Raw genomic sequence first — 13,986 nt, forward strand, 5'->3', positions numbered from 1 at the left:
ATCTTTATCACATTTCTGTTTTGGAGTTTACTGTGCTCAAACTAGCTTTTGAATGACAACATGACTACATTTCAGAAGGGTTTAACTGCCTATACTTTCAGGTGCCCTTCATCGTGAAAGGCACTATATAAATGTGACTTTTTTTTTCTTTGTAAACTTGTGTGAATACTTGGAACTTTGTAAAACTACACTTCAACATAGTTTTAGGGTGTTTTCAGAAAAAAACGAGCACTATATCTACTAGCACAGTTTGCTTGTTAATCTGAGAGGTGAAGTTCCTCTCCAGATATCATTCTACCAAAGTAATAAACAGATTTGTGGGATTTGATAACCAAATGAATCAAAGGCAGTTTCTGCCCTGTGAGTTTCAAAGGTGTTTACTGATGTTTAACAGTTGTTGTAAATTGGGATTACAGACAGTCTTGAACTCATCCTTATCTATGACTGTTAACTGCAACATCTGCTAAAAATCTTAATTGTACAAGCCCATTATACACTAAAGACACTTGCTTTTTACATCCTGCTGCAGCTTTATGGAACTTTAGCTAGGCATACTTGGAATATTGCGTACAGTTCTGGTCACCACATTACCAGAAGGATGTGGATGCTTTGGAGAGGATACAGAAAAGGTTTAGTAGTATTTTGCCTGGTATGGAGGGTTTTAGCGATGTCGATTAGATTAGATTACATTACAGTGGGGAAACAGGCCCTTCGGCCCAACAAGTCCACACCGACCCGCCGAAGTGTAACCCACCCATACCCCTACATTTACCCCTTACCTAACACTACGGGCAATTTAGCATGGCCAATTCACCTGACCTGCACATCTTTGGACTGTGAGAGGAAACCGGAGCACCCGGAGGAAACCCATGCAGACACGGGGAGAATGTGCAAACTCCACACAGTCAGTCGCCTGAGGCGGGAATTGAACCTGGGTCTCTGGCGCTGTGAGGCAGCAGTGCTAACTACTGTGCCACCATGCTGCCCATGAAGAAGAAAAAAGGTTGGATAGACTGGGTTTGTTTTCACTGGAACACAGGAGGTTGAGGAATGACCTGATAGAAGTTTATAAGATTGTGAATGACATGTATAGAGTGGAAAGAATGAGGCTTTTTCCCAGGGTGGAGGGATCAATTACTGGGGGTTACAGGTTCAAGGTGCGGGAGAGGGGTTTAGGTTTATTTTTGCAAGGCCATTTCTTTCCACAAAGGGTGGTGAGTGCCTGGAATGCACTGTCACAGGAGTGGTGGAGGCAGACACAATAGCAGCATTCAAGAAGCACGTGGACAAACACATGAACAGGAAGGGCTGAAGGGCCTATTCCTGTACTGTATTGTTCTCTGTTCCTTCTTAACAACCATGTCTACTCATCCTGCTGCTTCAGGCACACTAAGTCCCTCTTACCTATGTACTTACTACTGTACTACCATTCATCAAGTACCCTCTTGTTAGTCTTCCAAATATATCACCTCATACTTTACAGGATGAACTTCCATTTACCACTATTCAGCCCACTTGACCAACCCAACTATATTACCCTGTAGTCGAAGACCTTCCTCATCACTATTCATCATGCCACCAATGCCATCTGAGAACTTATTGATCATGCTTCCTAGATTCACGATGATACCAGAGAGGTTGAGTTTAAGGAGTGTCTCAATCAAATCTTTGTTTGTTCCCAATGTAAAAGTTCTGAAAAAAATTTGCAATATCTCTTTATATTTGTTGTAATTGGCCAGTTCCAGTATCTTCTATAGATCATAGAAAAGTTTTAACTTCCTTAAATTTATATTTTGAAAGAGAGTTTTGATTCATAGTGAATTGTTGATACAGAGAGTGGTGGATACATGCAATGCACTGTCAGTAGTGGTAGTAGAATCAGATACATTAGGGTCATTTCAGCAACTCTTGGATAGGCACATGAATGATAATAAAATGAAGGGTATGTAGGTTAGTTTGATCTTAGAGTAGGATAAAAGGTCAGCACAACATTGAGGGCCAAAGGGCCTGTGCTGTGCCGAACTGTTCCATGTGACTATGTTAATTCTAGAATGCACTGCCTTATGGTGTTAATAGATTTAATCTTAATTTTTAAAAGAGAATTGGATGAATCCTTAGAAAGAAAAAACAAATGAAGGGCTATAAAGAACTCATGGAGTTAGACTAATTGGCTGACTCTTTCAAAGAGCTGCGACTGGCATGGTGAGCTGAATGGCCTCTTTCTCTGTCTGTCTTCCATAAAAGCATTTGGAAGAATTCTTTATGATCCTTCCATTTTACTCACCAGCTGTTACTGTGTACTGTTTACCTAAGATTGCAAACTTTGTACTGTTACAGGGACTTCCACACTCTGAGACCACACACTTGGTATTAGCCCTTTGATATCTAAATGTTATTTTAAATATAGGTAGGTCTTGCCTGAAATTGAATTAATAAAATTACCTAACTCTAAAGTGCATTATTTCAGTCCATGGTTAATTTGATTCAAATTCAGGTTAGTCAAATGACAAGTAATTTTTGTTTGCTTCCAAATGAGAGATTTGTTGATCTATTTTTAATTCAAATTTAAGTCATTAATGCCGTCAAAAATGATAAGACTGAAGCTTAGTATTCAAATTATAAGTTTAGATCACAGAGAAAAATATTATTACTAGTCTACATGTCATCCTCTCCTGCTGGTTTTTATTGCATTCCAGTTAGTCTTGCATGATACCAGCGATTCACATTGTACCCAGAAATAAGAATCCTAAAATAAAAATTTGATGAAAAGAAAAATCTGCATTAAAACATCTTTTCAGAGAGCAGGACATCCTGGAGTGTTTAACAGTCGGTGGAGTCTGTTTGAACTATAGTATCTTTGAAATGTAGAAAATGAAAACTTGGTGACAAAGGATAACATATGCCTGTAACCCAGTTAAAAGCAAGTTTTGTGTTCATCCAACCATTACTCTGATTGTGTTTGTTCTGAAAGCAATTAAAATCTTCAGTCAAGAAATAAAAGAAAGATTAAGCATGATAGCTTTTAAAAGGGGAAGTTTTCTTAACCAAACTACTGAATTCTTCAAAAAAATAACAGAAAGTCTAGACAAAAGTAACGTGGTCCACGTAACGAATTTGGATTTTCAAGAAATATTCAATAATGCAAAATGTAGACTAAGTTGGGGAGAAAATGGATAGCAAACTGGTAACAAATCAAATCACAGAGATAAGGGATCAGGTGGGCAAAATGTGTTCCAAAAAGTACTGGGGCTACTGTTGCTTGCAATTGTCATTAATGATTTGAGTGTGGGAATTGGATGAACAACTTCCATCTTTGAAGTGACCCAATATGTTACACATAAAAAGGATAAAAGTGACCAATTTTCTATTTCTTTCTTCATGAGACTGTGGGTGTCTCTGGGTACACCGGCATTATTGCCCATCCCTAATTGCTCTTGAGAAATACATGAACGATATACAAACTAAGAGCAAAGGTAATGTTGTGAAATGAATATAGAAATAGACATAGGTGTCAGGCTGGTTATTTGGTTGTAAAAATAAGGAGGACACCTACTCCTTTGATAATCAGGAGTCTGAAATGATTAGATTCCCGACAGTGTGGAAACAGGCCCTACATAGGACAAACAGAAAGACAGCTAATGATCTGCATCCATTAACACCAAGTAGCCACGAAATGACACGACCAGCTATCCTTAGTAGCCACACACGCAGATGACAAGCAACATGAGTTTGACTGGGACAACACTACTATTATAGAACAAGCCAAACAGAGAACAGCTAGGGAATTCCTAGGGGCATGGCACTCATCCACAGATTCAATCGATAAGCACATCGACCTGGACCCAATATACAGACCACTGCAACGGACAGCTGGAACTGACAACCAGAAGTGGCAGATTCAAACCACTACAAATGGCGGAGGAAAGATCACAGAAACGCTTCACAGGAGGCTCCCAAGCACTGAGGATGTCACCTAGACAGGGGACGAAATGTCTGCAACACAAACTCCCAGCTCGGCGAACAGAACCACAACAACAGGCCCTTTGGCTCAACAAGTCCACACTGACCCTCCGAAGAGTAACCCACCCAGTTTCTCTCTGACTGATGCACCTAACGCTATGGGCACTTTAGCATGGCCAATTCACCTGACCTGCACATCTTTGGATGGTGGGAGGAAACCGGAGCACCCAGAGGAAACCCATGGGGAGAATGTGCAAACTCCACACAGACAGTCGCCCAAGGCTAGAATCAAACCTGGGACCCGGATGCTGTGAGGCAGCAGTGCTAACCACTGAGCCACCATGCCGCGTTGGAAGATCAGACAAAATCAGCACAGATCTTATGCATCACTAAAACCACTGAACTTCTCAAACTATTAAAAGTAACCATACTAGTTGATATAATCATAAAAAAGCATTCATCTGTAGATAGATAGAATTGAAAAGCCCTTGGGAAACAGATTGAACTTGAATCAAAGTTTAATGAAATTCGGACGTTTGCAGTTCTAATCTGACTGTTATTAGAAAGACATCAGAGAAGATACAAAAGAGAATCTTGAAATTACATCAAAACTAAAAGGATATTTTATTTTATAAAGCAAACTCCTCGACATTTTTAAGATGCTAAAACAGTTTGATAGTGTCACTGAAGAGAAAATATTTCCAGTTGTGAGAAAGTGCAAGTTTTCAGTAATTAATCCAACAATAAATTAAAGAGAAAATTCTTTAACCAAAGAATGATAAGAAAGTGGAACATGATGATGGTATTATTGATGTAAATAATGCCACATTTAAAGGAAGATAAGAAAGCTCATGAGGCAGTACCATGCTGCACTGAAGATTAAATGCAAGTGTAGACTGATTAGTTTCTGTGTTGTAGACATAATATAAATGCAATTAGTTTCAGGAAATGAAACAGTATATTGTAATTATAATACCAATCAATTATTTGTACACCTGAGACAAAAGTACACTAAATAGCAAATTAGGGAGATCAACAACATAACCAGTTACAGGACAGTTAAGAACATACAATCTATCTAAATTTCTCTGAAGGTGCAGCAGACCTAAATTTTACCGATGTTCCTTTCCAAATATAATACAAAGGCATAAACTGTTCATTAGGAAAACAGAAATCTCTGCTACCGTGGCTCGATTTCAACATTTTTTAAATTAAATGGGTAAATGCCTCTGTTAAAATAACAGAGGAGTTTGATAGGAACCTATTAAGGGAAGCAGCGGTATTAAGGATTACTATACAAATGTGGGAAAGTGGAATTCACAGACAAATCAACTATGAAGGGCACTCTGAATGAGCTCGTCCTATTTTTATGTTCCTTTCAATGCGCTAAGGGTTCATACCCAACAAAACTGTAATCAATGGTCATTAAAGGGCAAACTGTCCGCTCCTTGGAGTCGGACCTAGCACAAAGGAAGTTGTTTGTGGTTGCTGGAGGTCAGTTTGTCCAGCTTCAGGATATCTCTGCTGGAGTTCCTCAGGGTAGTGTCCTAGGTCCAACCATCTTGAGTTGCTTCAATGACCTTCCCTCATCATAAGGTCAGGGGACATTTGCCAACGATTGCACAATTTTCAGCACCATGTGCAACTCCTCAGACACTGAAGCTGTCAATGTTCAAATGCAACAAGATCTGGACAATATCTAGGTTTGGGCTGACAAGTGGCAAGTGACATTCACACCACATAAATACCAGGCAATGACCATATAAATTAAGAGACAATGTAATCACTGCCCCTTGACATTCAATGTTGTTACCATCAATGAATTCCCTATTATCAACATTCTTGGGGTTACCATTGACCAGAAACTCAACTGGACTCACCCCACCAACACACTGGCTACAAAAGCAGGTCAGAGGCTAGTTACACTACAGCGAGTAACTCCCCAAAACCTGTCCACTATTGACAAGGGAAAGGTCAGGAATGTGATGGAATACTCCCCATTTGCCTGCATGAGTCCAGCTCCAACAACACTCAAGAAGCTCAACACCATCCAGGCCAAAGCAGCCCACTTGATTGGCACCACATCCACAAGCATCCATTCCCTCCACCACCAATGCTCAGTAGCAGCAGTGTGTACTGTCTATAAGATGCACTGCAGAAATTCACCAAAGATCCTCAGGCAGCACTTTCCAAACCCATGACCACTTCCATCTAGAAGAACAAGGGCAGCAGATAAATGGGAACACCACCACCAGCAAGTTCCCTTCCTGATTTTGAAATATATCGCTGTCCCTTCACTGTTGCTGGGTCAAAATCCCGGAATTCCGTCCCTAATGGCTTTATTGGTCAACCTAGAGCGCATGACTGCAGTGGTTCAAGAAGGGAACTCACCACCACCTTCTGGAGCAACTAGGGACGGGCACTAAATGCTGGCCCAGCCAGCGATGCCCACATCCCATGAGTTACCAAAAAAAAACACAACAATATCTTTCGGTGTGAAGTCTCACCCTTCCATTCCGACCAGAAGAGTGGCTCCTAATTTCTGCTCCAGAGTTTCATTCCCACAGATCAGGAAGCCTGTATTCTCACTGCACTCTGCTCGTCTGAATTTAATCTGGGCCGTGAGATTTTGGGCGGGTCTGCTAAACGGGTCAGGAGCAATGATGGGAACATCACTTTTTGACCAAAACATTGAGGAGCATTTCAATTCTGAGCCGCCTTTACTGCCCGCATTGAAACTTGTACCGTCCTTCCTGCGAGTGGCGATCATGAGTTGAAACCTAACAGGACATAAATAAACTTTTTTTACCCGCAGTGGGAAAGTAAAACTGCTAAAGCGCGGCTGAACTGAGTGAGCCACAAGGCTCTCGGATGGAAAGACGGCGAGGCGCCTGAAACTCTGAGTAACCCGAGTAACTAGGAAGCCTTTCAAATGAAGAGTGTGCCCCGACGGGAGGCTTAGAGGTTTGGACAGATGGCGTGCGTCCATTTGAGTGTGAGTTCTGGATATTAAAAACAAATATCTTCAAATCCCGAATAAAGGGGGTGTTAACCGGTGAGTCCTACATTACTAAGGACTGACGGGGCACAGCGGCAGCATTGGACCAGAGGACCCGAGTTCGAGTCACACAGTGAATCTCTCAACTGGTTAATAAAAAAAACCCATTGTGGACATTTGATCTCAATAGGAGGATGGGTATATGAATAGGAAGGGTTTGGAGGGATAGGGGCTGGCAGGTGGGACTAGATTGGGTTGGGATATCTGGTCGGCATGGGCGGGTTGGACCGAAGGGTCTGTTTCCGTGCTATAGGATCTTTTTGGTTTGGAGATGCCGGTGTTGGACTGGGGTGGACAAAGTTAAAAATCACACAACACTAGGTTAGAGTCCAACAGGTTTAATTGGAAGCACTAGCTGATGAAGGAGCGTCGCTCCGAAAGCTAGTGTGCTTCCAATTAAACCTGTTGGACTATAACCTGGTGTTGTGTGATTTTTAACTTTATACAGCTCGCTGACTCTCTATAACTCAAAAGGTTTTAGATTCAGGGAAAGTTGCAACGCAGAACCAGAGCTACTGAGATCCACTGCATTTGCACTTTCTTTTCTCCTGACGGTCAAGTTTAACATAGAGCGGAGGTGGGACACACACTGACCGAGATTGAGTGGGAGAGCCCTGTTTGACCCAAGTGAACCCTGTCCCAAACTCCACACAAGTTTCCCTGCAGTAGTGCCGCAGACGCTGTGCTGGGCTGTGTACCTACCGAGCGGTAAGATGGTGAAGAAGGGGAGCCAGCAGAGGACGAACACTCCCACCACGATGCCCACCGTCTTGGCCGCCTTCTTCTCCCGGGAGAACTTGAGGAGGCGCATGGAGAGGGAGCTGCGGAGGGGCAAGGGGGGCGGCAGAGCCTGGCCCCTGGTCCTGAGAGAGGAGCCCGCTTCCTCCGCCGACCCGGCCGCACTCCGGCAGTGGATCCTGAGCACCAGCTCGGTGCGGTTGCCCCCTCGCTCCCTCTTGACCCCGGCCTCCAGGCTGCGGGTGGTCCTGCGGGCCACCACGTAGATGCGGCAGTACATGGCCAGGATGACGGTGAGGGGCAGGTAGAAGGAGAACAGGGAGGAGAAGAGGGCGTAGCCCGGCTCCTCGGTGATGCTGCAGACGGTGTCGTCGGCGGGAGCGGGCTCCTTCCAGCCCAGGAGGGGTCCCACCGAGATGACCAGGGAGGACAGCCACAGGAGCAGCAGGACCCAGAGCGCCCTGCGCTCGGTCATGATGGCAGGGTAGCGCAGGGAGTAGCGGACGCCGATGTACCGGTCGATGGAGATGGTGCAGAGGCTCATGATGGACGCGGTGCAGCAGAGCACGTCCACCGCCGCCCAGACATCGCAGAAGGGCCGCCCGAAAGCCCAGTAGCCGAACACCTCCAGGCTGGCCGAGAAGGGCAGGATGGTGGCGCTCAGCAGCAGGTCCGCCACCGCCAGGTTCACCACGAAGTAGTTGGTGACCGTCTGCAGGTGCCGGTTGCACGCCACCGACAGGATCACCAGGATGTTGCCGGCGATGGCGAAGGCGATCAGGGCGCCCAGCGCCACCCCCAGCGCCACCGCCTGCCTCTGGGGCGCCGAGCCGGCCGCGCCCGACCTGTTGCCGGCCGCCCCCGAGCCGTTGCTGTCCAGGCTGCGGTTCGCCCACTCTGCCCAAGTCATGGTGGAGCAGCGGGGCTCTCCATTGGGGAGGGGAGGGGAGCGGGAAGGTTTGGGCAACTTCTTCCCTTGTCCCCGCACGCCCGCTCAGGGGATGCTCTCACTCATTCCTCACTGGAACTTCATTCCCCCCTTTCTCTCTCTCTCTCTCTCATGCATCCTCTTCCTCCCATTCACTTCCAGTCGCAACTTTTTTTTGCTGGTTTTTCTCAGTGCAAGCCCAGATGAAGAAATCTTCCTCTTCAAGAGCGGTCCGAAATATCGCCTGCGCTGACCACTGAGGGAAATCTCTTCAAAGCAGTTGGATGATGAGGCTTGAAGATCACTTTTCAATCACATTAAACCTCGCCTCCTCGAAATGGTCCCAACGTCACGGGCTGTCTGTCTGTCTGTCTGTGTGTGTGTGTGTGTGCGGCTGTAGGGGACACTGACAGAGGGCAGCAAAGAGCTGGCTCCTGTTCAACCCCCCTCCCACCCCCCACCCCCATCCCCCCCCCCCCCAATCCCTCCCTTCATTCAGTCAGCTAGCTTCCCCCATCGGTAACCCACTGAAGAAAACTTAAAACTCTTGATTTCTCTCCCACAGAGGCTGCCAGGCCTGCTGAGCTTTTCCAGCCATTTCTGTCTCTGAAGCTGAAAACTACTCCTTTGCACTGGCGAAAACTCACGAAAGACTTGCCCCGTGCAAAGTAAGGGACACAAATCTCTCCACCAATTTTGCTGTGTGGAATCTCCGCGTGATGATTGGTTTTGAGAGGGGGTTCGACCGCTGTCTTTTTATTCACCTAACACTTCCACCGCTGGCTTTTTAAGTTAGATAAAAACAATCATTTCTACTTGTCAATAGTAAGCCCGTTTCTCTTCTCTCTCTGACGCTGAACGAATGCAAATTGAAAATGGTCTTCCAGATGTTGAATCCCTCGAAGGTAAATGTAACGGGGAGGGGGGGGGGGGGTGGATTTACCAGTTCCACTGTAATAATCCTTTAACGTTAACTTTAGTGAAGCGATTACAATCAGCCACTGTCATGCCTCTAAAGGCACTGCTTCAACCGGGCTCCGAGCTCACGACACGCAGCCACATGATTAGTTTTTGTTTTAATCCAATGCGAGTGGTTCACTGTCGGAACTCAGTTGCTTTTGCTCGTCTCAATGTAACCAAGACGGAGGTTTAATCATCACCTGGTGAAGGAGCGTCGCTCCGAAAGCTAGTGCTTCCAATTAAACCTGTTGGGCTATAACCTGGTGTGGTGTGATTTTTAACTTTGTCCACCCCAGTCCAACACCGGCATCTCCAAATCTTAATTAGGAGAGGTGAGGTCAAACTCACCGAAATGTCTCATCTGTTCCCATTTAATACGACTGGCTTTTTCCAGTAACCTACATTAATGTGAAATCAATATTCCCACTATGACATGGTCCAGTAAAATGTAGCATTAAACAGACTTGCTTTTCTAAAGATGTTTACATGTATGTTGAAAACAGTTGCCCCATCAATGTGGAAAACTATCAATGAGGAAAATGTCTGATAATATTCTGCTGTCTCCTCTGATTTGACCTTTTCCCTGTATTGAGAACCTCCGGCTTCATTCGTTCCTTTATCCTCTCTCTCTCTCTCTCGCGGTATTATCCCCTCTCTGCGCCCAAATGTCTTTCAACTCCTCAATATTCCCGTCTGTGTTTTTTTTTGCCTTGTTTCTGTTGCTCGCTCTGCGTCTCTTCCCCGGCCGCTCTTCCGTGGGTCTCCTCTCCGTCCCACAGACCCAATCCCCAGTTCCCGTCTCTCTCTCTCTCTCTCTGTCTGTCTCGCTCCCTGCTCGCTGCCACTTTCCAACCCTCTCAAACTTGCCCGTGACTGACTTGTCCCTTTCAACAGCCACCGCGCACTTTCTAACTTTCCTCACTGAGCGAGCAGGTTCGATTCCTGTCGTCTCTCTGCACCTTTCTGCTTCCCCTCTCACTCTCTCCCTCTGCTGCTGGTTCTGTTCCTCCCTCCGGAAAGGGCCCGGGGAGACTCGTCCATTCTAATTTATAAGGGACCATTATAAGTGTAGTGGGATTTCTGCTCAATAAATAAAGGAGCGGCGGAATTAAACCACAGTCTCCGGGCAGCTCAGGGTTACATTATGAATGATTAATGTCAAAAGAAATTGGTGGTCTCCCAGCCTAACATGGAATCTTATTCTAACCAGCGTTTGGCTGTGAAAATTCAGATTCACAACTGAACAAATGAGGGGATTAATTGATTGACTCAGAATTCAGATCAATCCCCTCGGATTCCCAGCATTTGGTGAAATTTGAATCCAATAAAAAATTTGGAATTAAGAATCGAATGAAGATCATGAAACCACTGTCGATTGTCGGGGGTAAAAACTCCTCTGGCTCAATAATCTCCATGAGGAAAGTGCCATCCTTACCAGGTCTGGCCCACAAGTGACCCTAGACCCACAGCAACGTGGTTGCTTCCCAACTGCCCTCTGGCCAATTAGGGGGTAGGTACAAAACACTGCCCCAGCCAGCAATGCCCTCTTCCCGTGAACGAATATTAATACAATTGCTGGAGACCACAATATCCGCGTTTTCCTACTCTTTACATCTGAGGAGTTCGTGGCTTATATTTTATTGAGATCGATTTAAACGAACAGAAAATTCTAAAGGTATTTGTTGAGAAGGAGCCAGATTTATCTCAATTTCCCGCCCCATTTCAGCCTGAGAGAGCCCGGGGAAGCAGTCCCAAGGTCAGCGTGAGATCAGTGCACCCACACTCGGTGAGGAAATCACTGACCCACCCGAAAGGTCGTCAACACTGCTCAGCCTGTCACTCGGAAAACAAAATGCTGCTTGGTCTAATTAATAAGAAATTATTAATAAGAAATTATTAATAAGAAAATCACACGCTCCCTTCCCTTCCCTCAATATCACAACCATTAAAGTATGTGCTGGGAGGATAGTAATTCGATGTTAAGAACATTTCTGAAACTTTACTTCCCCCGCCGGGCTCACAGAAATACCAGCAGCCGTTGCTGTGTTCCCTGCTGGAGTGCAGACCCAACAACGCCGAGAGTCAGGCTGTGTTACTGAACATTGAGCTGGATACCGGCCCACAACTAACACTCAGCTGAGCAGAACCGATTTAAAGTCATTGCTCAAAGCAGCAAGTGCGGTCTGAGAAAGGTTAGACATAGGAGCTGGAACGCGGGCGGGGGTGGAGGAGGATTTAGTTCAAACGCGAGTTAGGTTGTTATCACAGGAAACTCCGATTGGCGGGTTAATGGGAGAGTGATCCGGGGTGAGGTGCCCACTACCAGCGGTCGGCACGATGCTCCTTCTGCGCTCGCTCTGCCTGCGATTCTGAAAGTGTAAAACACAACCTGGGAAGGGACTGGAACCTCACCTGAAATCGGTGCGCTTTGTACAGATACTGCTGCAATTTCTGGGAAAAGTAGAGAATTAAAAATCACACCACACCAGGTTAGAGTCCAACAGGTTTAATTGGAAGCACACTAGCTTTCAGAGCGACGCTCCTTCATCAGCTAGTGCTTCCAGTTAAACCTGTTGGACTATAACCTGGTGTTGTGAGATTTTTAACTTTGTACACCCCAGTCCAACACCGGCATCTCCAAATCATGGGAAAAGTAGGAACACGCTTCCTAGATGTTCCAGGATAGTGCACAGCTACTCCCGCAGCGGGGAAGGGATAGGGCTTTGCACACCTTGGGCAATTTTGTTTTACTCCGGCAGTGACTTTATTCAGTTCAAGGGCCGCAAGTTCCCCACAGAATGACTCCAAACAGAGGACGTAGACCATTCGGCCCAACCAGTCGGTGCTGGGGATGATATTCCACAGGAGCCAACTTGAATTCCTTCTGCTCCCAAATCAAATTTTCTCCATGTCTCGTTTTTCCGTCTTCTCCCATGTTCTCGTCCAGTTTTCCTCTGAAAGTTTCTGAACAATGTCCTTCAATCACCAATGAGATCGACTGATTCAGCCCATGTCGAATCTTATTTTCTCATACTGAAGAGATGTTTCTGGTTTCTTATCCAAATTACATCTATGTTAAAGTTCATTCGCCATGTAACTGCTTGGTCTGGGAACCTTCTCATATCCTCTTGTATTCTTTTGTTTTCCTGTTCAATGTTTAGCTCTTTCTGTCTCATAGTTTGGTATCATCTGCAAATGCCGATCTTGAATAACTTGCTTCTATGTCTAAAGTATCAAAGCATTAAAAACAAATGGGATCGTTTTCAAAGACAGGGCCAGCATTTATTGCCCATCCCTAATTGCCCTGAACAAGATGGTGGTGCCCACCTTCTTGAACTGCTGCAGCCTTTGAGGTGTAGGGATACCTGTTTGTGGTGTTAGGCAGGAAGTTCCAGATTCGGATGCAGCATCAGTGAAGGGGCAGCAATGTAGTTCCACGTGCCTTCGCTTTTCAAAATTCATCTGGAGTGTCATTTACTTTTATTACTCTAAACAATCTTCAATCACTACTTTAGAATAGATTCTAGTCATTTTCAGAACCAAGATGTTAAACACACTCACCCTGAAAGCCCAAGTGTTCTTTTTACTCTTGGGAAGCATTTGCTGGATGCAAGTACACTGGCACTATTCCTATTACCTGTGTTTTTGAAAACTCAGCTACCTCCTCTCTAATTTCCATGAGTACTTTAGAGTGCAGACCACTCTGATTTGAAATTTTATCCCCTATTTGGTTTGTGACCTTGTTAATTTTTGTCTTCTTTCTATTCCAATTGTATTGTAATAGTAGGGCTCTAGATAGTGTTTAAAAATGTGTTGCTGGAAAAGCGCAGCAGGCCAGGCAGCATCAAAGGATCAAAGGATCAAAGGCAGCATCCTTCTCCTTGGATGCTGCCTGACCTGCTGCGCTTTTCCAGCAACACATTTTTAAGCTCTGATCTCCAGCATCTGCAGTCTTCACTTTCTCCTCTAGATAGTGTTGTCGATCAGAGAGACCTAGCAGTTCAGATGCATAATTCTTTGAAATTTGCATCACAATTAGACAAGTTGGTTAAGGAGGTGGTTGACGTGCTTGTCTTCATGATTCAGATCTTTACGTACTGGAGTTGGGAAGGTGGTGAGGCCTCTTTTGTAGTACTGTATGCAGTTCTGGAGGCCCTGCTTTAGGAAGAATATTAAAAATTTGGGGATGGTTCTGAAAATATTTACCAGGATGTTGCTTGGATTGGAGGGTTTGAGTTATAAAGGCAGAGTGGGTAGGCTAGGACGTTTTTCACTGGAGTATAGGAGGTTGAGATGACTTATAGAAGTTTATAAAATCACGAAGAGCATAGTGAATAACAAG

General features: G+C 45.1%; 1 protein-coding gene and 1 long non-coding RNA gene across 3 annotated transcripts in view; one reads left to right on the forward strand and one right to left on the reverse strand.

Annotated features, from left to right (window-relative positions):
• adra1d (adrenoceptor alpha 1D) overlaps positions 1 to 8,940 on the reverse strand; it is a 156,774-nt gene extending 147,834 nt beyond the window's left edge. For both annotated transcript variants that reach the window (XR_015758488.1, XM_043699683.2), the window contains exon 1: positions 7,721 to 8,940. Coding sequence is in view for 1 of the 2 variants with exons in the window: in XM_043699683.2 (XP_043555618.1) it covers positions 7,721 to 8,666 (946 nt within the window). In the remaining variant the exon portion in view is untranslated. The remainder of the gene's footprint in view (positions 1 to 7,720) is intronic.
• Positions 8,941 to 9,171: 231 nt separating this feature from the next.
• The window catches only part of LOC122554549 (uncharacterized), a 228,594-nt gene continuing 223,779 nt past the window's right edge, over positions 9,172 to 13,986 (forward strand). The window contains exon 1 of the long non-coding RNA XR_015758492.1: positions 9,172 to 9,589. This is a non-coding gene — a long non-coding RNA (uncharacterized LOC122554549). The remainder of the gene's footprint in view (positions 9,590 to 13,986) is intronic.

Source organism: Chiloscyllium plagiosum, unplaced genomic scaffold, assembly GCF_037043375.1.
Source record: "Chiloscyllium plagiosum isolate Xiang-an unplaced genomic scaffold, Cpla_swu_hap1 HiC_scaffold_1, whole genome shotgun sequence".
Lineage (NCBI taxonomy): Eukaryota > Metazoa > Chordata > Chondrichthyes > Orectolobiformes > Hemiscylliidae > Chiloscyllium > Chiloscyllium plagiosum.